Below are 26,595 nucleotides of genomic sequence, written 5' to 3'. Positions count from 1 at the left end.
TCTAGAGGGAACAGGATTGCGATTTATCCTTGCCACAAGAATTTTTATGTTGAAAAATCACTTTTTATTGTAATTGGCAGAAAGTCTCTTCAGTTTCAGTAGCTGTGTAAATTTGACTGTATCTACTGTTTCAAGGCAATGGATATTTAAGAAAACTAAATAGAAAGAGTGGCACTTGGACTCGTATTCTCCAATTTAATAGCCCCAATGGACTGAAATGAGAGCCAAGACACTAAAGTATCATTACATAATATGAATTTAATAACCTGAAGTAGTATTGCAAAGTAGCTCTCTATTTTTTTATTTCTGATTATTTTTACAATATATAAATGTTTGTATGATATGGTAATTTAATGATACATTTCTAATAAAGCCTGAGGCAGCAGCAGTATTAAAAGGGTTTGCAAAAGGTCACAGAATGAAAAAGGAGTAGGAATGTCTTAAATACAGACAACGATTTTTTCTTTTGGAGGGGAGAATAGTACAAAGGCAATAGGTAACCCAGTAAATACTACTTTCAATGTTCCTCATCATGAAATATGCCACTGTTATTATTGATAGAATGAAAACTAAGGCTTTTAAAATTTATTTATGAAAATCAGTTTTTATGGAAATGTTACTATCTCAAGGGGTGTGTAGTTGTAGTGGTTGGATTACAGTTAGCTAATCAGGTAAGAAATCTGATAAGTTCATAGACGTAAGACTGGAGAACATCTTAATGATGACACAAGAAGATGTGTAGACAAATCTTGTAGATATAGTTGTGTTACATTCTTGGTGGCAAAGTATTGCACTGTTTTCTTGGCCTTGTACATGTGGACTTGCTATAAATATCTATATTCATTTTCTGTTGTTTCTTTCTTTAATAATTTCTCTATTCATGTGTCATGTCTGTCTTGTTGATTCTTATACTCTTTTGTGGTGATGTTTTCCTCTTTGTTGTTTTATTTCAATTTGGAGTAGGTTGCCAACCACAAAGCTTTTCTTCGGGTTGAAGTACCTCCTGAATACTGCAGTGGTAATCTGATAGGCAAAGTATGTATGACTTTAAATCTGCTTTCCGTTCCATAGGTATGCCATCTTATTACTGTGCTTCTAGACATTTAAAAATGTATAAGGATACTTTAAGAGTAGTGCTTGGAAAGGTCTTTCCTTCAAAGTGACTATAATTTTGGAGTACTCATTCCTTGCAAGCTAGATCCAGAGCATTTAGAATGTTTGACTTGTGCTAATCTCCCTTCACAGTCTTTACATAAAAATACTGCATATATTCAACTTTAGAAGAGGAAGTATTTTTAAAAAGTTTATAGTCTCTGTCACCTATATCACAAGATGGATAGGAATATGATGTCACAGAAAACTACTGAGAAAACCTTAATTCTTAAAACAACAGTGAGTTAAACTCCCTGAAAACTCAAAAGTTTGTGACTCCTTTGAGTGAATGCAGCTCATTTTCTCTTGTCCTATGTTTTCCTTCTAACTGCTTTGTAAGGTAGAGTAAGCACTCCTAATACTCTTGGTGCTTAAGTAAGTGGCAAAATGAACTGCATGGTTCAAGTAAATAATTGTGCAATTAGCTGTGCAAGCATAATTCTGTCTTTAAAAATGCAGAGATTTTACCTAACATTATTTATTTGGAAAAAAAAAACAAATCCCAAACCCTTTTTATTCTAGTGTCGTGTCTGTTGCAAAGTGACAGTTGCACCGAAATAACTGTAGCAATACAATTAAAAAAAAACTGTTTACACTATTAAGATCAAAAGTTTACTTTTAACAGCATTAGCAAAATATTTAGAGGAGTATTTTAAGATAAAAAGCATTCTACATTTGGCCTGTCTTGCCTAGAGCCTAAAAATGGCCTATGTGAGTCTAACTCTTTCAGCCCTTCAGCAAAGGCACGGTGCTCTGCTTAGTTGCTTTAACCATCTTCCCCTGAAGAACAGGTCCCTCTCTGAACTTACTTGCTGTTATTTCCTAAACTTTTGGCTCTTTTTGTGGTGGATTTTAAAGTGTTGTGATTGAATACAAAAGTTTCATTGCTAGCATACTGGGCATATGTTACATGCTGGAAAATGATGACACCAAGCTGTGTGGTGCGGTTGACATGCTGGAGGGAGGCCATCCAGAAGGACCTTGACAGGCTGCAGGGGTAGGCCCGTGCAAACCTCATGAAGTTCAACAAGGCCAAGGGCAAGGTCCTGCACCTGGGTCGGGGCAATCCCAAGCACAGATACAGTCTGGGCCTTGAGTGGATGGAGAGCAGCCCTGCGGAGAAGGACTTGGGGGTGCTGGTGGACAAAAAGCTGGACATGAGCCAGCAATGTGCGCTCACAGCCCAGAAAGCCAATCGCATCCTGGGCTGCATCAAGAGAAGCGTGGCCAGCAGGTTGAGGGAGGTGATTCTGCCACTCTACTCTGCTCTGGTGAGACCCCACCTGCAGTGCTGTGTTCAGCTCTCTGGGGCCCCCAGCACCAGAAAGGCATTGACCTGCTCGAGCAGGTCCAGAGGAGGGCGACAGGGATGACCAGGGGGCTGGAGCACCTCCCCTGTGAGGACAGGCTGAGAGAGTTGGGGTTGTTCAGCCTGGAGAAGAGAAGGCTCCGGGGAGACCTTATAGTCCATATAGTGCTTAAAGGGGGCCTGCAGGGGAGGTGAGGAGGGACTCGATCAGGGAGAGTAGTGATAGAACGAGGGGTAACTGTTTCAAACTGAAAGAGAATAGATTCACATCAGATATTAGGAAGAAATTCTTTACTGTGAGGCTGGTGAGGCACCGGAAGAGGTTGCCCAGAGAAGCTGTGGCTGCCCCCTCCCTGGCAGTGTTCAAGGCCAGGCTGGATGGGGCTTTGAGCAGCCTGGTCTGGTGGAAGGTGTCCCTGCCTGGGGGGGGGGGGGTGGGTGGGCTGGAACTAGATGGTCTTTAAGATCCCTTCCAACCCAAACCGTTCTATGATGAGCTATTGAGAGCTTTTTTTTTTTTTTTTTTCCAGTCTGCTTGGGTTTTTGTAATTTTTAACTTAAAAATTTCTCAAAATAAGACAATAAAGATAGCTTAACTACTAATCCTGAAATAAACCAACTCGGCATGCAGCCTTTATAAGCTATGAAGTTATAATTCTATTACAATTAAATAAGTCATCATTTATAGATTATATATATTTGCAGTTAGAAACATTATGTATGTTACTTCATACATACTTGTGCCATTTATCCAGTATCTTAAAAAGCAATAGTTGGTGTATGACAGGACAGTAATTTTCACAATGATTAGCTTTTGGTGTCAGAGACCAGAATCCTCAGTAGATGATCAGAAGAAGCAAGGATGACATTTTCAGCCATTTCTAACCCTTGATAGCATAAGAAAAGTAGATGGACAGAACTGGTTTTTTAAGTAAGGAAGATAAGAAAGACTCTCTTAGAAAGGCCACACAGTCTATATGAAGGTGCTTTATAATTTGTTATATGTAAATATTGGACAGAAGAAGCTAGAAAACTGGAGCTGGTTGCTTTTCAGACAAGGTGACATGCTCAGATATGTGCAGGGTTCCTGACTTTGCACACAAACATGTGTCTGTCATGGATAAAAATGTGTTTTTAATTGCATAGATTTTGCTGTCCAAAAAGAGGCAAGAAATTTAAGTCAAGTAGGTGAGATGTTGGCTGAATAAGATTAATACACTGTTTCACACATATATTTTATTTTTTTCTGAAAATTGCTTTGCTTTTTCAGTAGGTAACTGCAGCTTTCTTTGTGTCACATAACACATCATACTTTCAATTTTTTTTTTTTTTTCCGTTGCAGGAAGAGCTAATTCACTGTTACAGGCTTAAGAATACAGTTTATACACAAGCAGGTTTTGCATTGCACTGAACTTGGTGTTTAATTGAATAAACTTGAGACCAAATTGTTTGAACATACTTGTGGTTTAGGTTGCAATTTTTCTGACTTTTTTAGTAGGAAGTAAAGATAGCATTACAACAGATAATTATATTGTTACAACAGACATACTGTACTGGAGGGTTTATGAGGAAGGAATGTGGCTTGATCTTTATCTGTTAGAAATAATTTAAAATTCTAAATCCTTACAGACACAGATCAGCAACAGGATGTACTGATACAGGTTTTTTTTCCATCTGTGGTTTTAATAACTGCATGCCCTACATTGTTACTTCCTGTGAAGAGTTTATTTCTCTTATCTAGTTAATTAATGCATATAAAAATGTGCCATCTTCATATCCATTCTTTCCATTATTTCAGCATTCTCCCATTGTTCAAGGTGACTTTAAATGGCTTTGGCTTTACTGCAGGCTTAGATGATATGAACAACTGGAAAGTGTGACTTTGCTGTACGTGTTTGATGCTTGATATCCCCAAGGTGGCAGTTGAAGGGTATTTAGTGGTAGTTGATTGTGTTAGATGTGTCACGCTGACCCATACTTCAGTGCTCCTGTCTAGTTACTCTGAAATGCAAAGTTTACTTTTCTTTTAAACAGCAGAGAATTGTCATAGCTCAAGATGGAATACTTGTGCTTCTAGTAGCTGTGGAAATCTTTGCAGTTGTCTGGTTTTTGGAGTCTTGCTCAGGAGTTGAAGACTCTGAACTTTCTGGTTTGGGGCTCTGAAGGGCATTACCCGTTTCCTCTCTCCTTTCAGCGCTTTGATCATGTTTGTACTTTTTCCATGGCATGTTAAGGATTTTTGGTTTTTACTTCTGGAATTTTGTGTTAAAAGTCTTAACATGTATTACAAAACATTTCAAAGTTTTGTTGGTTTGGTGTTTGATGGCAGCATGCAGCAGATGTTTTGTAGGCTCCTTTGGATTAAACAGCCCCATAAAGTCCTTCCAATGCCCGTGTTTCTGTTTTTTTCTTTGTCTTTGTGGGGAGATCTGCATCATACCCTTCCTAGCACAGAGTGAGCCTAGAGGATGCAGGTACATCTCTGACCCCAGCTTGTAACTGTCAGCTTGTAACTGTAACTATTAGGGTCGGTGCATCACCTAAAAAAATTGAACAGTTTGATTGTATTGTCACTTAACAGATCTGGACCCTTATTCGTCACCCTTGTTAATATTTGTAACTCTTCCACAGAAAATTCCTTACATTTAATGCTTGGAAATCTGGTGTTAAACAGTGCACTAAAGCTTCATACTCCACGACCCCTAATCTAGCTGTTTTTTTCTGCCAGTAGAAGATTCTGTATATACACAAGCATGTTTCTACTTCATTTGTTTTCTAAACTGTGCCTGTTTTTCTTTTAGGCTTCCAGCGGCAATTATTATTTTATTCCATACATTGTCACACCTTGTGCTGACTACTTTTGCTGTGAAAGTGATGCCCAACGAAGAGCTTCTGAGTATATGCAACCCAGCTGGGACAATATCCTGGGACCACTTTGTGTCCCACTGGTGGACAAGTTTATCAGCCTTCTCAAGGATGTTCATGTTACATCATGGTAACTTTACAGCTCCTACACTTCCAGAACCTTTTATAGTCTCTTTTTAGTGTTAGAACAGAGATGCAGAATCTCTAGTAGCATTGATTTTTTTTTTTTTGCTGCACTTAATATAGTGTTAAAAGAAGCTGCTAACTTTACTGCTTTCTGTATTGACATCTTACAGCTGTTGCAGTTAACTATCCATGTTATGTTAGAAATTGATTGATGATTACTTTCTGAAATACGGTAAGCAAAGACAGTCCGTGGTTAAGCTAAAATGCTTAAGTATAAATTGCAGTGCATGAGGTTGTAAAAGGAGATGAGATCACAGCCTCTTCATAAAGCTCAAAGCCAAAGACTGTCCTTTTCTGTCACCAAGTAAGTATATATATATGGCAGCAATGAGCAATCAGATGTAACTTCCATGGTTTGTTTTTTGTTGCTGATGAGTTTTTGTTTGTTTGTTGTTTTTTTTTTTTAATATTAGCCTTCTGATATCACCTAATAAACATGATACTGTTCAGCCACTTCTACAAGGGACTGTTGAAGTTTTGAGGATTGGGGCTGGAGATGGAAGTTTCCTAGTTGCTCACCCTATACTCTGCAGCTAGTCTGGTTTTGTTTGTTTTTCTGGAAAACACTGGGAGAGACTGAGCTTCTAGGTTTTGTTTTCCTAGTGTCTGAAGCATGCAGTAGCACTGAGGGCCCTCGGATTTCTTTCTTTCCCCATTGCCATCCCACTCAAGTGAAAGGCTCACCTAAAAAAACCCCTTTCTCACCTGGTCGCAGTCTTATGGTCCCATAGATGACCTTGTCCACACACAGCTTGTCCCTTGTACCTCCATCCATGGCAGATGGCAGGTCTGCTATTCTCTGGCACCTTGCTGGGCAGTGACTGGGATATTGCTGTCCAGTGACTGGGATATTGCTGGCCTGAAGAAGTGCCGGCTGCCTCCTCCTTCTCCAGCTCAGTGCCAGAGGGGAGGCTACATGCAGGCAACACAGGCCCCCTTTGAGGAAAGGGACAAGAAGAGGGGCAGAAACTCAGTAAAGCTGGTCAGCATACAGAACAGCTGTGCTCAGCAGTGCAGACTCATGAAGCTAGTTCAGAGTTGGTCCTGCTAGTAGTAAATTTTGGTACTGCTTAGCATTTGTGTCATTGTGAAATGGTGAGCTGGATGCCAGCTGTCCAAAGCTACCTGTATACTTTGGCATTTACAACCAGGGTTGTGGGTTATTTTGGTTTGATAATTGTATTATGAAGTCCTGCAGTAAAGCCTCTTTTCTCTCTCCCCTTTTCAGGCTGAAGTGCCTGAAAGAGGCTTTTATACGGCTGCAGAATTAGACACTGTTGTGGTAGATCCCTGTGAAGAGAAAGATGTAGCTAGATGATCCTTCATTCCTGCCAAAACCTTGAATAAGTCTGAAGAGGTTATCTGTTGCATCATTCTTGAAAGTGAGACTCCCATTCCTAAGTTGTTTGGCTACTTTTGAAAAGCATTACCCAGTATCCCCCTTTGGTTTGGTTAGCACAAGAAGGGCTAATAATCATTAGCCTGGTAGAAGGCAATGCTGGATAGAAACCTGAGAGTTGAAATCAATGGTGAATTAGGCCTAACCTCCACTGACAGTAAAAACTCTGTTAAAAGCTTCCCAATAGTTCTTAGTGTGACCTGGCTGCTTTGCGTATAAATGTATCTTACATGTTATATGTAAGATCAAATATGTATTAGAGAACTTAGTTTTCTTTGCTATGTGTAGGATTTATGCTGAAGAAAGTTGAATACTTTGCAATACTCATTTGTAAACAAGGCATTGTATGCACTTGAATATCTGTCAGGTGACATCTGCTAACTTCCGAATTATAGACTCCCTCTATTATAGCGGCTCCTGATAAAGTTACCTCTAAGTAGCCTGTCCAGGTTGTTTATGACTCATACTGATAACATATATGTGATTTTGTATGCTACAAAAGCTCTGGTGTTGCATTGTGCACTGATGTTAGTATAAGATGCGGTTATGGGGGGATTTTACATAGATCCTGCCCACATGATGTATTGTGCTCATCAAACAGATTGCAACTAAATCAGCTCGTGGTGGCTTGTTTTTGTTTTAGTTTCTTTGAGAGCCTCTTTACTCCTTTCATGATGTACCTCCTCTTTATATCATGCTACTCTTTCCTCTCTGTGTCACTTTGTTATCCTAACTGCTGCTTTCTTTAGGATACAAAGTACCACACCTGTCATGATCAGTAACTGGGCAAAGAAATGCCCCAGTTTTACTGTGTTGATAAAATTATCTCACAGTCCTGGTTGTAAATGTATTGATCCACAGCCCTATAGTCTGAGTGTGGGACAAGGTGAGATATGTATAATGAATTAATGAAAAATGTGGAAATACTTGATGTGCACCTCATTCTGAGGAAATGATACTTTTTATTATAAAAAATTTGGAATATAACTGTGTTTCACAAGAAATATCTAACAGTCTTCTTCCCATATGTCTGTCTTTTATTTCTTTAGTGCCTATTATAAAGAAACACTGCTAAATGATATTAGAAAAGCTAGAGAGAAGTATCAAGGAGATGAACTGGCTAAGGAGCTGGCCAGGATTAAGCTTCGTATGGATAATACTGAAGTGCTGACTTCTGACATTGTCATAAACCTGCTGCTTTCTTACAGAGATATTCAGGTATGTTCCTAAAGACTGAGGGAGACTACTTTTACCATGGGATTTTGGCTCTTGTTTGTTCTTCTTGACTTCATTGTTTGTTAAACAGTGATTCAAAGCTGACAGTAAATTGTTACATTTTTTAACAGTTTGATTTGTCTGTTGGGGAACTTGAAGGGCTTTAGACTTTTAATTATTTTACCTATGAACAAGAGACACGGATTAGGTGACTTCATGAGGTCTCCTCCTTTGTCTTTAGTCGTTTTTAACCTCCCAAAAAAAAAAAAAGATGGCCCCTACTGAGTAAGATGTTTGCTTTTTCCTTCTCTCCCCCACCCCCAAAGTCTGATCTATTTAGAAATGAAGAAAATGCATTTGTTGTGACCACTGTATTGGCCAAAGGTCCAAGTTGAGTACTATAATTCAAAGAAACATTAAATTGTTTTTAAAATACAACTGCACCTTTTTTTCCTTGATTTTTTTTTAAAGAAATTTTGTTTTTGCTAAAACACAGCCTGCGTATTCTATTTCCAAACTGCCCATCTGTGTGTTTGACGTTCCTTTTAAAATATAGTTCCAGTGATTCTATGGAAATGTTTTTCCATCAGGAGCCAAGTTGATTATTTTGTCAGTATAAATGGGTTGTGAAAGCAGTGGGTGACCACACCATCCTGCATAACCCAGCTTTCCATTCAGAGATGCGTATTTTCCTGCAGCACTTTTCCCAACTTCATTTTGATCACCTCTGATGATCATTTGCATTATTTTGAAAGATCTTCTCTCTTGAGAAATGTAGTTGTCTGGAAACCTGTTTTGAACAAAGAAGTTGAGTAATGTGAGGCCATTTGGGATGTCAGTAAAGTGGCCTCTTCAGCAATGTATATAGGGGGTTATCCCTGAGCAACCAGCACAACTGGCTGACATACTGCAGAGTGAACTGTGCTCGAGTCTGTGATGGCCTGATGAAGTGTCATTCATCAGAAGCGTCCTTAACAAGGCTTGAAAGAGCCAGACTCATCACCTTTCCTTCCTGGTGCTGGGAGGGTAATTGATCAAACTGGCCAGAGGGATTCAGTAATTTGGGCAGTGGCATTGAGGTGAGGAAGAGCCAAGTACTGACATGGAGAGACAAAATCCCTGGTTAATTCTTACACAGAGTTTGTGGCCATTTCACTGACTCTTCTAGGAACAGTCAGCTGAGCTACTGTCTAGCACTCATGATACATTTTAGTTCAGTGATCCTTTCCTATGCTTTCAGTTTCTTTTAATCTCTTTCTTTTTTTCTTAATTCATACCAGGACTACGATGCTATGGTGAAGCTAGTAGAAACACTAGAAATGCTTCCTACCTGTGATCTGGCTGACCAACATAACATTAAATTTCATTATGCTTTTGCGTTGAATCGGTAAGGATGATTGATTGAGGTCGTTTCATTTTATTGCGGTTCCATATGCGCTTATATATAAATTTATAGTGAAGATAATATCAAATTATTTTCCTTTTCTGCACACACTGATATTCACCACAGTTATCTTTCCTTAATCACACACTTCCTTACTTCCTGTACCCCAGGATAGCTTGTAACTTTTGAAATCATTGTTTTCCAACAGTCACCATTTTGTCAAAAACCTGACAGAATCGGATCTGTTCCAAAGGCCACCTGAGCGATTGTGAAAGACTCCAGTGATACCAGTGCGTTCTTGGTCAGGCTGAGAACATTTATTCTGAGTCACTGATTATTCTGAACATCTTGAAAAGTTTAGCATGATAGAGTTATGGGTGAGTTATTAAAATAATAGGTAGCACTGCTTGATCCATGAATACACATTCACAATACAGCTTCATGGAAAGGCTGAAAGGTGATATGGACCTACAGGCATGTTGCTAGATTAGGAACCATAGAAATATTATTGAACTCTTCTAGTTAGCTACATATCTCTGTAGTGCTTATGTATAATAGTTACTTCATTTCTAAAGAGTTTATATGGTGTTGTAGAAAATAGATCTTATGCAAATGAAATAACATGTAACAATAAAAGTAATTGGTTAGATGCAATCCACATGCTATTAAAAATTGTGACCTGCAGTCTAACTAAAAATTAGCACTGGGCAGTGTTAGGACGGTATATGTCAAAGGGATTAAGGACTTAATAATAGGTCTAGAAAAGCAGTTCCTGTGGAATTTTATAGAAAGTGGTAGTAAGTCATGTGCCATTTGACAGTTTCATCAGACTTAGGAGTAAATGCAAAATCATTGCTCAGAAAAATATTGTATATCACTGTGTCTGTTCTGTCAAAGAACAGTCTTCTCACAGCATTTTATAGACTGTGTTCTCTAAAAAAAAAATAAATCATTCTAACACAACCATGTGCAAGGTCATACGGATCGGAACAAAGAAGGCAGTACATGCCAACAGGTGAGTTCATAGAAACCAGTGATTTTGGAAAAGGATCTGATGGTTTGTTAATAGGGTGATCATCTGAGTGACGCAGTGGCAAGTCACTTGAAGTGGTCTTTGAAAGAATGTAGGACTGAGTAATACAGAGTGTGTAGAGTGTTCAGCATAGGTGTGACTGATACTGTGCATAATTCATAATGCCCATGCTTTTATGACAGCAAACTACAGAGATGGTTTTGAAAGGTGGAATTAAAATACCTATTTAAAATACCTTTTTTACTAAAAGAAAACAAATACATTCTAAAAAGTGAATTGATTACAGTGAGAACTATGTCTGTGAGAAGAAATGTATCAGGTGCCAGACAATGCCCAAATTTCTCACAGAAAAAGGTAACTAGACCCATGTTTGAAACCTTAACCCAAATTTAGATGATGATGAAGCCTTTTTAATAAGAAGAATAATAAATGATTAATATTTAGCTCTTGATACCAAGTATGTAAATATAGTTCCTACATATAATTCAGCTTATGTAGTGGTTGGGGTTTTTTTAAGACTGGAAGTGAACACTGAGTATCTTGATTCACCACTGCTGATATCATATAGACCATTAAATCTTAGCTGATTAACCATCTACTGAGTCTGTCAACTTGTTTCACTGGTGTGTATCTTTCAGAAGATTTTGATCTGAATATATGATGACAGAATCCATTTATATAACTTGCAGTTTGCTCTAGTATTTAGAGATTTTTCTCATTAGGCTGCTTAAAAATCAAGGGAAAAAATGTACTCTTCTTATAAAAAAATTTAATATTCAACACAAGGCAATATTTTAAAGTAGAAGCCAGTACTTTGACATTTCTTGTGATTATGTAAATTATTAACCATGTTTCTGGCTGTACAGTTATTGCTATTGACTGGTATGGTGTTCCACCTTTTTCCCCCCCCAACTCCTAAAAATTGCAGGCTCAGTCTTATAAAGCTTCTGAAGTTCAAGTCTCCTTAAGATATCATACTGATGTCTTGGGAAGTGGTTTCAACAAAAAGGATTTGTCCCTGTTTTTTCAGAAGTTTGTCCAGCTTTTTATTGTTTCAGGAATTTGACTCATGATGTTTAAACTCGCCAGTAAGAATAATGCTAGGGTTGTGCCTTGTCCTTAGGAAAATATTCTGGTTTGGTCAGTTTTTAGAACTTTTTCATTTAGATGTGCATAATAAAATTGGCAAGGCCCCTTACTCTCTTTGTCTTCAAATTCTTTGTATTTTGAGCAGCTTGTGAACCTCATGTCAGTAAATCGTCTGTTTTGACAATGCCAACAGCGCCCTTGTAAGACAAGACAAAATGAATTGCTCATGAACTTGCTTTCCCCATCAACAAATTTCATTAAGTCAATTACTAGCCTGAACCAGTGTCACTCTCTTAGTGTTCTTCTTGGAACAATTTAAACATTTCTATGGAAAAGTTTTTTCAGAAATAAATGGACAGTTTTCCATCTGTAAGAATGCAGGATTTAGCTTCTACAGATGTTTTAGCATTCTTGGAACAAAATGATGGATGAAAGTCAAAAGTTAAGACTTTAACATTTTCAGAACAAGTCCACTTAGTTCAAAATGGAACCTAAAGTGTTTCTTTTAGCATCTTACCTCTCTGGGTTTTTTGAATCTCTTATTTTTTCTGTTTTAAAAACAAATCCTTTTTAACAAGTTCTATCAAAATCTATTTATAAAAATACAGGACAATGTTTTCACTTAATATTCTATTAATTTAAGCATACAGAACAGTATTCAGGTTGCTCAGTACAACTGATTGAGCCTACCAGGAGCAAAACACATCATAAGCAAAACAGAATTAGCATGTAAGAATATCTGACCCTGCAGAAGTTAATGTTTGCTTAATTTCATTATGAAAGTGTACTGGAACTGTGATCATAATCAACAGAGAAAGTCATTCATTTATTTCCTCTTGGACTTTGTAACTGAGTTCTGTTGGCAATTAATTTCACTTAGCATTTCCAAGTCAGTGTTATTTGAGTGCTGCATAGAGCTAGCGATCATGGAATCATGGAATCGTTTAGGTTGGAAAAGACCTTTAAGATCATTGAGTCCTGCTGTTAACCCAGCACTGCCAAGTCCACCTCTAAACCGTATCCCAAAGTGCCACATCTAAAGGTCTTTTAAACACCTCTAGGGACGGTGACTCAACCACTTCCCTGGGCAGCCTGTCCAGTGCTTGACAGCCCTTTCAGTGAATAAATCTTCTGAATGTCCAATGTGGCAGTGCCTGTGATGTGTCAGGAAAGTGGTAGAGGATTGCTTTTGGGGGCCTTAGGTCTTTGCTGGTACATCAGGTGGACACAAGCCCAATCTGAACCACAACTGTGTGCAATTCTGAGTCCAAGTTAACAAGTTGTGCTAAGGGAAGGGACAGGGATGTTTTACTTTAAACCCAGCACCGTTCCAGCCTAGCTGCATGTCTTCTGGTTCAGAGGCAGCCTGGGTCTGACCTGGCTTTGATCATGGCTTTGGATGGTGCTCTTAGTCATATGGTTTAGTTTTAGGTCGTCCTGCGAGGAGCGGGGGGTTGGACTTGGTGATCCTTAATGGGTCCCTTCCAGCTTGAGATATTCTGTGATTCTATGGGCAAAGCAAGCCCAGGCCTGCCTGCAGAGTGTACTAAAGCACTGTTATCATATGCAGGGGAGGCAGATGTTTTCATGCTAATTTCCAGTACCCTGACTCACATAGCAGGTTTTGAAGCACTAGACCTCTCCTAGATCGCTGTCTTCCTCCCTGGTTTCCCTTTCAGAGCAGACCATTGAGAACATGGTAGATTTGTTATCTCTTATGTCTAATAACAGAGGCTAATAATGGATGTTTGCAATGACAGGCATGTGCTTATTTCCAAGCCTTGACTACCTAAATAGGGCACCCTCCTGGCTGCTTGTTTAGAAGTCCTAGGGAGTAAAAGGCCCTTCCTCTACCAGTGTTTTAATTGCTTTTGCTTCCACACACGAGCAGAGCAGAGTGTGCTTTTTTTTTTTATATAGATGTTGGTTGGTTTAAAACATTGTTTCTTGTTGCCTCCCAGCTGAGATTAGGTCTGATTGTATCTTAATTTAGGCATAGGATGAAACACATCTTTAGGTAAAAGTTCAGCTCAAATATGCAACATGAATGTTTTTAATATTTGTATTCACAGCTTTGGTATGAAATACTATGCTGTGTAATTGAGGCTGGGTGTTTCAGATGTAGATGGCGGTTTGCTTCAGTCCGTGGGTATACCTTGTCTGGGAGGGCAAGCACTCTCTAAGGAGATGAGATATGGGAGCTGCCATGAAAGGATATTCTCATAGTTCCAGATTCTTGAGAGCTAAGAATTTCTGAATTAAGATTGCCATTTTATCTCCTCTGTTTTAAATGTGTGTCTAGTTGAAGGCTGTCTGATTTTTTTCCTCAAGAGCTTTGCCTGGTGTGGTGCACTGGAACAGCTGAAGGCCAGCTGGTCAGTATCTCAGTATTTTGTGTTGATCTGCTTGTTAAAGATGTAACAATGCCGTATGATAAATTGAGACACATTTATTACATGGCACAGCCCTCTACCCCACACATGAAGTATCGTTAGTTCCTTACGGCTCCTTTCATGTTTATTGTGTAAAGCTAGAAGACAGTCATGCAGGATGGCCTCCAGCTGCCCCAGGTGTATGGTTGTCCTTTCTCCTACAGCTCCCAGCCTCTACTTTACCTGCGTCCCAACTCCCGAGGCAGAGGCCTCACACCAATAGCGAATGCAAGTCCATGGCAGAAACTCACGGTAAAACCAGCTCTTGTATGAGATGACCAGTAGTCGTGTTTCCTTTAAACAAACAAAAAACCACAAAACAAAACCGACACCCACCCCCCCTTGATCACACAGTTTAATTTTACATTGGCAAGTACACGTACAGGGCCTGAATTTACGTTGTAATGATGACCTGAATTTCTGGCTACTTTTCTGAAACTTTGAAGGGTTTGCACTTTTAGGGTGTTCCTGTGTTGTTGTGCCATGGTTTGCATGTCACCATGTTGCTTTTGTCCACTCTGCTTTCCTGTATGAGTTACAGCTATAGTTCATGGAGTTGACTTAGGTTAGTACTGCTGGCCTTAGGACCTGGCTCTTGCCAAATGACCTCTTTCATGTACTGCTCTTAAAGCAGAGGTCTGCTGAGTGCTTTTATTAATGAATTTCTAGATTCACACACAGATGAGCTGGTCAATGATCCTTTTTTTGTGGAAGCTTTCACCCTGGGATTCGATGTCTTACAGACTCAGAATGTGTAAACACATCCAGCTACCCTTCCAATAAGTAATTTGCCTTATTATCTAGTGGAATGGTTGTCTTTGTTAATGAAAAGAAAGTAGAAATACTACCTGTATGGCATGGTGTTAAAACCATGTATTACAGCTTTAGTAGTATTACAGCTTTTTTTCTTCCCCATTTTTTTTCATTAAAACCCCACAGGATTCTTCTTGAGGGAAGTGGACATATAAACTGATTTAATATGCTTTATTAATGTATTATATATGTATCTATTCATACATTTTGTGTTTGGAATCACAATATTTCAATGTTTTAAAGTATCACATGGATTAATTATAAGTGACAGTTAAATTTTTGGTCCATCTGGGAAAAAACCCTCACCAAACAAACAGTGAAAGAGTATCTTAAAGTGTTTTTTTTTAAAAAAAAAACCCTACTATTGTTTTCCACCAAGCAATTGCTTTCCAGAAAGCAATAACTGTGATATTGCATTTAAAAAAAAAAAAGTTTACAGAATATCTTCTCTTATTTAATCATTTTAGCATAAAAGTAACCATTGCCTGTTCTGTGGTTTATATTGCCTTAAATTATCTAAAAGCATTGAGCAAGTCACATGAGCAGTAAAAATCATGATCAAAGCCAATGGGACAATTGCAATCCATTTTTGTGAGTTTTACTTCCTTGTAAGCAGGTTAAGAGGGTAATAAAAAAGTCTGCTAGTTTGTTCTTTATTGTCTTATTTCCTGTCGCTGTGGTGTATATCTAGTGGATAGATAAAGTATAGATATTTATAATTAATTCAAATGCTAAGTGTGCTTGTCAGCTGGCTGTTTGCTTAGACTCTACTTCACTAATTTAGGACTGCGTAGCAATGTTTTTCATTATGTTTGAGTATTTTCTGATTGGCCTTGTTTACCAGGACTGGAGTTACCAAGTTCTGGAAGCTTGCAAAGAGGCCAAAGGGTATGCCAAATTTTGTTCACGACAGAGTAGACTGAAACCAAACCCGGCTCTGGCATGAGGCCAGAGCTGTGCAGACTTCAGTCTCTTTCCAAGGCAGTTCTATCTTCACTTGTATTAAAGATGAGGGCAGCTGCAGTCACTATGACTTTACTCAGCATGCTGTGTTTTAACAAGCAACGTATTCCAATACAGTAATAAAAAAAGGCAATTAGCAAGTGAAGAGCGTACCAGGGTGCAAGCAGAAAATCACTAGTAATTGTGAATAATAGTAGCCATAGGAAATTATTCCCATTGAAAAACATGGGGTTATTGAAAATGTTCTGTTCTGCAATTACTCAGATTTAGTAAAGAACTCATCATGGAATTCCTCATTTTATGAGTGGCTTTCATGAAGCATCTGAAGTGTATGTGAGGGGAAAAAAACCCTGGGTTTTTTCATTGTCATATTTAACTGAAGACTTACAAATTTAGTTCCAGTCTCAAAGACCAATTTAGGTTCTTGTTTTCCTCCTTCACTGTTTCAAATATTGAAGGTTCTACAATCAAATTGCATCCTCAGTGAAACGTGTCTTAACTCACAAATCCGTGTTTTGTTTTAAGTGAGAGTCCAAGTGTAATAACTCTAATTCAAATTAGCTGTTGTATTCATCAATAATTAAGGGGGTTTTTTAAATCTTTTTTGCTGTAGATTTCTATAGTTAGTATCAGCTCAGATCATATGCTATGATCATTAAGACATACTTAACTAACAGTGTCCTATTTTTATGCAAGAAAAATGAAAATAAATATTGTTATTAATGACATATTACCGCAAGCAAAAGTATTGTATGTGATAATAAATGAACACAGTATCATATATGGAAATATATGGTTGTATTTGTACTAATCAATTAAATTGTTTCACTGACATTTCCTCTGCAATGTGACAGTGAGATCAGGGTTTTTTTTATCGTAATATGTGCAGTGAACTATTCATAGTTGCTTCAAGGCTGAAATCAGAAGATAAACAAGATTCATATATGAAGAGAGTGGAAAAAACATGTGACTTTTTGTATATATTATTCTATGGGAAACATTTTCAGAATTTTTGTATGGTTTTATTTTTTTCTCCTGTGCACTGCTCTTCAAGAAATCTGTTTGTTTACAGAGACCTTAAAATAATAAGGCCAAATCAATAAGTCAACATGAAATATAAAGGAAACTAAAGGTGGATTCCCTTGAGCAAAATATCTTTCGCTGACATACTGTTTTCTCTAGTATATAGTCTTCTCTGGCTAGACAGATGGAATCAAGCCTTGCAAGGGAAGATGTGAACAAAAAGGTGAAAAAAAATTTATATCAGCTGTTACTTACAGAACGAGCTAATTCTTGTCCCAGTGAAATCCATTCTGTTCCCATTAACTTTGTTGGTCAAAGGCTTGTTTCACTGAGTGTAGTTCTGGCTCCTTAACCATGCCAATGCTTTAAAGCTGGTAAAACCAGCCTGTGAAGCAGGAAGAATTTTGGTTTAGGGATATTTAAATCTAGGGCTCCTTATAATGACTGCAGTGGAGAGAAGAATTTGGAGAAGAGAATGGATTTGAGCGGGAAGAAAGAAACCATGAAGTAAAAAAAGGAAAAAGAAAAAAAAGGGAATGTGTTTTTTGCTGTAAGGCAGGGTTATTCTAGGTGAGAGGCTGTGATAGGAATATGATTTCTCGATGACGTTTGAGAGCTAGGGGCAAGAAACAGTGTAAGGGTGACCATACTGGCTCAGGGCATAGTTCCTTCTAGTCTAGATTTCTATCTCTGTCAGTGGTCATAGTATACACCTGCAGAAGAGAATGAAGACAGGAAAATGTATAGCGATACATCTCCTTAAATATTCCCACTGCTTCTACCACGGTTAAGACAAAATTTGACAGTGGGATGGAGTGGAGAGCAGCAAATTAGAGCATGTCATACAAAACTGAAGTTGCATCATAACTTGATCATACCTCAGTTCTGCTTGTTTAGTATATGTATTTATATGCACATGCTTAAAAAATTATTTTTATTATGTGCTAAGCTGTTGTCATCAGGTTTGTATAGCCCTACGGAGTACTCCAGAGCGGTAAAGGAGGAGTGGATAGTTGGGTAGGATGGGGAGACGGATAAAAGAGGCTTGTGTAGACAGGGAAGTGAGAAGACTGCTTCTGTGATTGAGGAAACATGGTAGAGGTCTTTTCTATGCTAGCCTATTGGGATTCTGCTCTGGCTTATGAAACTTAGAATCATAGAATAGTTTGGGTTGGAAGGGATCTGTGGACCAGCACATTCTGAATCCATTTGTGTTCCTGAAGGTCTGCTTTATCACAAGGCAATCATAGTGGGTGAGCAGTATTTATAGAATCATAGAACAGTTTGGGTTGAAAGGGGCCTTTAAAGGCCGTCTAGTCCAGCCCCCTGCAGTGAGCAGGGACACCTTTAGCTGGGTCAGGTTGCCCAGAGCCCCGTCCAGCCTGATCTTGAATGTTTCCAGGGATGGGGCTTCTACCACCTCTCTGGGCAGCCTGTGCCAGGGTTTCACCACCCTCACCGTAAAAAATTTCTTCCTTATACCTAGTTGAAATCTACCCTCTTTCAGTTTAAAACAATTACCCCTTGTCCTATCGCAACAGGCCCTGCTAAAAGATTGTCCCCACCTCCCCTGCAGGCCCCCTTTAAGCACTGGAAGGCCGCTATAAGGTCTCCCTGGAGCCTTCTCTTCTCCAGGCTGAACAACCCCAACTCTCTCAGCCTGTCCTCACAGGGGAGGTGCTCCAGCCCCCTGGTCATTTTTGTGGCTGTCCTCTGGACTCACTTTAACAGATCCATGTCTGTCTTGTGCTGAGGGCTCCAGAGGTGGACACAGTACTCCAGGGAATTCATATTCAGGGGACTTGCTTTGCAGAATCAGTCTCACCTGTCACACCAATTTGCTCCATAAAGAGAACATTTTCTCCAGAAGTCGCTTCCAACCCATATTTTTGCGATTTGCTGTACTATAGCTTTAAATGGGGGCTGGGGAGGGTGGCAGAGCTGATGTATTTGATATTGGGTAAGAAAAATAGAAGTCAGTGCTACAGCGTTGAGGCTTTAAGGTAATCTCTTTTACTGTATTGATAACAGCATAGACTGGTTTCAAGGCAACTTGAAAGAAATTATAAGATGTCAGACATGCAGATCTAATTAATTGTGGGGTATGAAATAAGAGATGAAAATCTGTCTTGGTCCAGCATAACAGGTTCTACATATTATCCAAGAATATATTTTCATACTGACTTATAGAAGTTGCCTGTAGCCTAAATTATGTGATTTTTCTGTTGTTGGGTTTTTTCTTAATTTATTTTGTATTTGGTTAGCCCTCTCTTTTCTGGATTGCTTTAGAAGGCAATAACTGCTCCTAAATTTGTAGATTATAGTAATTGGTACGTTGGATTTGTATTGCCCAATGGGCATCAAATTCTGCTGCTGTGAAAAACAGAGTTTAATATAAAGATTAATATAAATATAATATCCTGTTAGATTAGTGTATACTTGTGCTAAATTTTATTTTAATGTATTTGTAATGATGAGGTTTTCCTTATCTTGTAAGAGATAGAAGCCTTTTATTTTAGAGTCCTCTAGTATGCTGTTTATTTAGGGCTTGGTCCTTTGAAATGCTCCTAGTATTGTATTTGGTGTGTACAAGTTCATCCTTTGATGTCCAAAAGTGTTAATCTGCACAGTGACCTACTTTAAGTGGCGTCTTGCTTTATGCATTGTATTTTTTCTTTAGAGTTATGTTTTTTCAATCAGTATGTAACATCTCTTTATGTTATCAGTAATATTTAACCTGTTTTCGTACAAGGAAGAGTTGAGTTGAACTTTGCCTTGTCCGGGAAGCAGTGATTTTTTTCTTTTTAAATTTTCTTTTTCCATGCTAAAGTGCTGTAAGTTAGGTACTAGTTGTGCATTTCTTGTGTTTTCAGCAGAAGCTTGAACACATGCTGACTTCTGTGACCGCATTACACATGACCTGGGACTTGGACTTAATTTTTAGGGTCTGATTTTGTTCTAAGCTGTTTGTTCGACTTTCTCTGTGTTCGTATTAACAACAGTGAAACCTGGGTACTCTTACTGAGAGAATCTGGTTAGTTCAGAACAGGTTTGGTTAGAGCATGCTGACGTGTGCAATGGATTTACCCCCGCATTTTTTAACTTTCTTATTTCTTGTAAAATGTGAATAAAAGATATTAACTTTCTCCTTCTGTGCTTATTAGAGAAGACCAGTTTTCATTTCAGAACAACAATCAATCTGAAGAAAAAATGCTTTAAAAAATATTCACATGCTCGCTGTGAAAGTTTACACTCTGCCAGTGACATCAAAGGCAGGATAGAGCCTGTACCACTAGCTACAAATCTGTTTAATCGTATTAGGTGTTCTCCATCACCTAACATGCACAGAAACCTGAATTTTGCTACAGATGTGTTATTATTGGTCTTATTGCATCAGCCAGTTACCTAAGGAACTGAGCCACTTTACAGTAAATATTAATCCTTTCAGGGCGTGCAGATAATAAATTTTCCAGAAAGTGTTATCTGCCACTAGTATTGCTGACAAAGTAATCATAGTTCTTGTAAGCCTGTTCCTAGATACCTAGGTAGGGATCAGAAAATCGTACAAAGTTGTGAAAAGGGATTGGTAAATATTTTAAATCTCTCTGGTGATTGGAAAATGTCTCGAAGAGGCTATTAAACTCTTAGGCTGTGTTTGCATTACTCTTGCAAATAGATATTTTTGTCTGTTCTAAGTGGCTTTTTGCAGTAAATAGTGAATTCTAAACTTAGAAAAACAGCAAGGTAAAGGGAGGCAAAAATTCTTATGTGTTTAATAATAATAAGGAACGGAAATGTTATTTAATCACTGATTTCTTACTGACATGATTGTTAAATGTTTGTCAAGAAGAGCTGTATTACAGCTGTTTGTTTTCCATTTTTTTCTCTAATATGAAGAATTTTAATTAAGAAAGAAATACAGTTCGATTTTGCCCTTTTATTCTTCTTGTAGTTCAAAGGCCCCGTATTGAGCTCCATCATTTTTTTGGCTATAATAGGATTGACCTGGCTTCTCCTCTGCTTAGTCAATATTACGTGTTATTGGCTCTGGATTCTCTGGATTCAAGATTACAAGTCTTGGGCATAGCTGAATGAGCTGTCAGCTTGCATGCTGAAAATGGACAGTTTTGTTAAGTATTGTCAGGAATGAACACTAAACAAGCACTTGTTTCTCATTGCGGGATGTGCAGAGTCTGTTTGCTTATACAGGGAGGAATCAAGTTGAATGGCAGATTTTTTCTTCTTAGGGGACTTCTGGGCTTGAATCAGTTCTTATGTGAGCTAGAAGTAGAGTCCCATAGTAGGAGAATACATTTGGTTGTTATCAACCAACCAACAATCATACATCAGTCTAAATAAAGTCTGTATATAGTAATGATGGATGGGTTGTGGGATAGATGGGGTATAATGTTATTCCACCATCTTGCAGTTACCATTTCAGATTTGAACTCACTTATTTTATTCTCTGTATTTGATTTCAGAAGAAATAATGCAGGTGACAGAGAGAAGGCACTACAAGTTATGCTGCAAGTCCTGCAGACGTGTGATCACCCTGCTCCAGATATGTTTTGCTTATGTGGGAGGATCTACAAGGATATGTTTCTTGATTCTGACTGTAAAGATACCGATAGTCGAGATCATGCCATTGAATGGTAACAGAAAAAAAACCCAATAATACCTATTTAAAAACTTCAGACTTTTACTTCTGGTTATGAAAAGCAGGGCTGTAAGAATTAGAAGATCAGTTGTTGTACCTACCTTTTTTTTTCAGGGTCCTGTTTGAATAATTAGGCTACTGAGCACCAGATCTTTGGATATGTGTTTCCTCGCTTCTCTTTGTAGACTACCTTCAGTATGGAATGATACACTTAGTTTATTGGGAAGGGGATGATGATTCACCCACATCTATGTAGAGAAAATATATAATTAATCTGCTTCAAGGCCAAAATGAAGTACAGGCGAGATCATGGGACATATGTTGGTCTTCTGTGCAAGGATGGTTTCCATGCTGGATCCCCAGGAAATGCAGTGATCTACTGTATATAAGGGAAAATATTGATAAACCACCTTATGAATTTTCTTAAGACAGTATAGCATGCGTGTGCACTCAGGCTCTTACTGACATACTGTTCACATAGGTGTGTTTGTATAATCATATAAACTACTGCTGAGTACAATGATGTAGCAATGTGGGTTTACACTGTAACTGTGAAATACCCCCTCTCTCTTTTTCCCCTGCCAAATCACCTCAACATGGTTAGTGCGACATGGATGGGTAGTGGTGAAGTTACAAGCTTCAGATTGGTCTCTTCATCCTGCAGCAGCTAGTGGCATGCAATCAGCCTGTCAGCTGTGACTCAGTTATCTTTAATGAATGTGAAGCTTTAACACAAAGGGCTTAAAGCCTTTTTTTACAGCTTGCACTCAAGACTAATATTTTCATTGCTTTTCTCATATGAATAATATAGTAAAATCAGGTCCTGTTGCATTTAAGAGTTTTGCAGTAACCAGTTAATTTTCACAGAAATACACAGGATGGCAGGACATAAAAGTAAGCAGAAGTTTTTCTTTTGTCCATAAGACAAAAAGCTACTTTCTTTCACGTGCTCTTTGCACTTGGTGCCTTTGGTACCAACTAGCGTATAGTCCTTACAGTAAATTAATAGCTTAAAACACCTACCAAAATTTTGCAGTATTTCAGTTCTTCTATACAGTGAGCTGTGACCTCTTGACTCTTCTCTGCAGGTATCGCAAAGGATTTGAACTCCAGTCAACTCTGTATTCTGGAATTAACCTTGCAGTTTTGCTACTTGTTGCAGGACAACAGTTTGAAAGCTCAATGGAACTGAGAAAGATAGGTAAATATCCACATAAAGTGCTATAGACAAGTTTTCTGCCTCTCTCCCTGTGAAGAAAACAAAATGCTTATCGTGATGGGTTGCATAGACAGAGGCGATTCAGGCTTTGTAGTGGCGGTCCTGGGTGGCAGTCTAAAACATAGGGATCTTGAAGGACCATTTTTCTCATTGTTGCCTTGGAGCAGCTTTCTAGCAACTTGGCCCATCTAAAGGGTCCCAGAGATGGGAGAGGTACAAAGAAGGACCAACTCCAGCATCATCCATAAACTGCCTTTACTGCACCACAGGGATTATCCCATTGCGTAGCCAACAGGGGACAAAGATAGGAAGTGACAGAGTGTGGCCCAGCTCTCCTCAGGGATGCTAGGGAAGCATCCACAGGGTTTCTGTTGTCCCTGAACTGAGAGATTCACAGGAAGTATCATCTGGAAGGACCTACCAGGACCAGGACAATAGCTGGTTGTCTACCTAGAGTCACATCTTCCATGTAGGAGCTAACTAAAATGCACCACTCTACGTATATGAAGAAATCATATGACAGAAACAGATATACAGTTCTTCCTGGAAAAATAATAGTTGAAAATTATATTTAGAATCAGATTCTGACTGGAATACATACTTGAATCTTGAAGGGGTTGGCCTTAAAGCATTCCCTTGACTTTATTCTGGGGTAGACTTGCATAAGCCTCTAGCCATTGATATCTTGCAGTAGAGGTAGATCTTGAGGACACATTAATGCACAGCTTACATGGAGAATCAGGAGGCAGATAGCCCAGACAGATAGTGCAATAGGTTTTTCAACATTGTGTGTGGTAGGAGTTCTGACTGGCTGATATACTATAACATTTGGGATGTTATTTGCAGACCAGCCTCTGTGTTGCAATATTTTTTTCCTAGGGAAAACTTGCTCCACTTTATTTGTATCAGTAATGCTTAAGCAGGTCTTGTTAGTCTTTTACTGATAGACTTAATCAGTAAAAACCACTCATTAGTGTTTTACTGATAGAAAAATATGGTTTTTAATTGAAATTTTACAGGTGTACGGTTAAACAGTTTATTGGGAAGAAAAGGAAGCCTAGAAAAAATGAACAGTTACTGGGATGTGGGACAGTTCTTCAGCGTGAGCATGCTGGCTAATGATGTTGGTAAAGCAGTACAAGCAGCAGAGAAACTTTTTAAGCTGAAACCTCCAGTGTGGTATGTGGCAAAAGGCTGTAACTCAAGTACCCAATGATGGGGAAATACACATATTAAAAAAAATCTTGTAGTCACTTGGATAATTTAACTGGATTTCCATCTTGGATTGTTTGTAACTCTGACTTTGTTCTTTTATTTTGGGAAGGAAGGGGGAATGTAAGAAATTAAGTTACCCATCATTGTTTGGTTTATATCCCATTGAAGCACATCTTTTGTAAGAAAAAATTTGGAAATTAGTGATGATTCCTTATGAAATAATTGTGAAAAGGTTGTGAAACTATTCTTTTCAGAGTTTAGCTAGCTTCTGCTGCTTCCCTCCCCCACCATCTTCTACCTCATAATATCCTGTCTAATCACCATGTAACTACTCACATAACTATACCCTTTTGCAATAAGGTATTGTTCGTGAACATCCATGTCAGCTTATGGGTTAAGGTTTTGGCTTAACTTGCTATTCTTTCCAGAAATCTGTAAAATCATTTCCATATGGTAGCTTTTAAAGTGCATTTAATTTTGCAGTTAATATTTTGGATGTGTAAGTCAGTTAAATGGTTTTAGAATCTGGTCAGATTTTGTTTTCTCTCTGTTAACTCACTGATTTAATACATTCTAGGTACTTGAAATCATTAGTTCAGAATCTGATGTTAATTCAGCGTTTCAAGAAACTCGTCATAGAACATTCTCCTAGACAAGAAAGATTGACTTTCTGGCTAGATATAATTTTTGAGGCAACGAAAGAAACAACTAATGGACTGAGATTTCCAGTAAGACATTATGTCCAAACAAGTTTCATGTCTTATGTTTCTGGATAGGATATAACAAGAATTGGAAGAGTCTGAACACAGTACTTAACATACGTAACTACCTGTTATTTCATTGCATGAACTAAACCCCTGTACTCTGCTAACCTTTACTCTATAAAAAAACATTTAATCCACCACCCTAAAAGCATTCTAAGAAATACTTTTGAGTCTCCTACAACAAATTGTGATAATACTGTTTTGTTGTGCATAGGAACACAGCCTTTTCCTGCCTTATCTTGCCCTTCTCTCTCCCCCTGGAAATTTTTTAGGCCTTACTTTGATTACTCATTGTCTATATCAGTGCATCTGAAGATACTGTTGTGTATTACCTGCTGGTTTATTAAGGAAAAATGTTCTCTCTCTTCAGGTTTTGGTGATAGAACCAACTAAAGTCTATCAGCCTGCATATGTTTCCATCAACAATGAAACAGATGAGAGATCTCTGTCTTTGTGGCATGTCTCTCCCACTGAAATGGTAAAACTACCAGCAGATGTGTTTCATGTATTCTGATTCATTGTGCTTAAAGTCACTTTTTTACATGTAGATTTTGGAGCACTTTACAATAATTTAAAGTTTGCTACATTTCAGTGAAGCACAAGTCTCAGTGTCTCTTTTGTGCAGATGTGAAAGTTTACTTTTTATAGAGAAAGTAAAAGGAGGGACTCAAGTGGTTTTGACCTCTAGTTCAGATTTCACTTATCTTGACCATGACTCTTGGAAGCACTTGGGTGATTTGCTCTGTTTATAATATTTCTCATTAGAATTGTGTGATTTTTATTAAGATGCAGTTCAAAAGATAAAAAGTAAAGCTAAAACGCAGAATTGTGTTTAATGTTTTAGAAATTGTAAAGTTTTACAATTATAAGATTAGAAACTATAAAAAATGGCAGCCTGTCACAAATAAGTGTCAAGAGATTAAATATTTGATGTCTTGGATTATTGGACAAGGCATGGGAGATTAGGAAAGGAGTAGGTGCAGTTATGGTAGTGTAATCTCTTAAAAGTGGGAAGTAATTTCAGTTTCACATTGAAAGACTTGAAATCTGGAATGTATTTCAACACCCCTTTGTAATTTCAGAGCAACGTAGGTGGAGAATAGACTAAAAATGTAGAGGGCTAAGTGTGGAAAAGAAGTGTGTTAGAGCAAGGGAAGACCACATAATTACCTGGATCTGTGAACTTCTTTTCCAGTACACTGTTCACTGCTTTGAGTGAATGTGTCTCACACAACTTTACTTTATGGAACAAATTCTTGGTGCATATTTGGCAGTCCTAAATAAGATCCAGTGATTAGCTAGAGATTTATGGAGGGCTATGGTCCTAGGCACAGGCTGTCCTTCCTGTTTTTCCTCCAGTGTTCTCCCTGGGCCAAAGCTTTTGACTCAATACCTCCTAGGAAAATGTATGAAGTTTCTTCTTCCTTCGAGCCTAGATAAGAGTAGGGCGTAGTCTGCTCCATGTTTAATATGAAATGTTGATGTATTGAGTCAAAACATAACATTTGATAAGTTGTACTTCAAGATTTATTCTTCAAATTTAATTTTACATGAGAAATGTGGCCTTTACTTACACCCTGTGCCATTTATATTAATTTTTCCTCAAGTGAGTAAAACAGCAATGTATGGCCTTTCTTTACCTATACATCAATCTAATTTGAAATTTGGGGGGTAAGAAAGGAAAAAAGAAAAGACACATGTTGGAAAACCTTTATATTGCTTGCCGCGCCGTGACTTTGTTTTCAGTAGTAAGTCAAGGTTAAACTGTGGTTGATTATAGCTCTTTGTTCTTTACAGAAACAAATTCATGAATGGAATTTTACAGCTTCTTCCATTAGGGGAATAAGGTTGGTATGTCAGAAAACAGTTAAGTGGTC

General features: G+C 38.2%; 1 protein-coding gene across 1 annotated transcript in view; it reads left to right on the top strand.

Moving 5' to 3' along the window:
- The window catches only part of MAP3K15 (mitogen-activated protein kinase kinase kinase 15), an 84,932-nt gene that overhangs the window by 30,468 nt on the left and 27,869 nt on the right, over positions 1 to 26,595 (top strand). The window contains exons 4-13 of the mRNA XM_086482048.1: positions 964 to 1,035; positions 5,263 to 5,456; positions 7,961 to 8,129; positions 9,407 to 9,513; positions 21,345 to 21,515; positions 22,609 to 22,721; positions 23,759 to 23,918; positions 24,532 to 24,682; positions 25,089 to 25,196; positions 26,516 to 26,565. Coding sequence (XP_086338174.1) covers positions 964 to 1,035; positions 5,263 to 5,456; positions 7,961 to 8,129; positions 9,407 to 9,513; positions 21,345 to 21,515; positions 22,609 to 22,721; positions 23,759 to 23,918; positions 24,532 to 24,682; positions 25,089 to 25,196; positions 26,516 to 26,565 — 1,295 coding nt within the window. The remainder of the gene's footprint in view (positions 1 to 963; positions 1,036 to 5,262; positions 5,457 to 7,960; positions 8,130 to 9,406; positions 9,514 to 21,344; positions 21,516 to 22,608; positions 22,722 to 23,758; positions 23,919 to 24,531; positions 24,683 to 25,088; positions 25,197 to 26,515; positions 26,566 to 26,595) is intronic.

The sequence above is a fragment of the Leptosomus discolor genome, chromosome 1 (assembly GCF_034619465.1).
Source record: "Leptosomus discolor isolate bLepDis1 chromosome 1, bLepDis1.hap2, whole genome shotgun sequence".
Classification (NCBI taxonomy): domain Eukaryota; kingdom Metazoa; phylum Chordata; class Aves; order Leptosomiformes; family Leptosomidae; genus Leptosomus; species Leptosomus discolor.
Note: the sequence above shows the minus strand (reverse complement) of the source record. Positions and strands in the feature narration are given on the sequence as shown.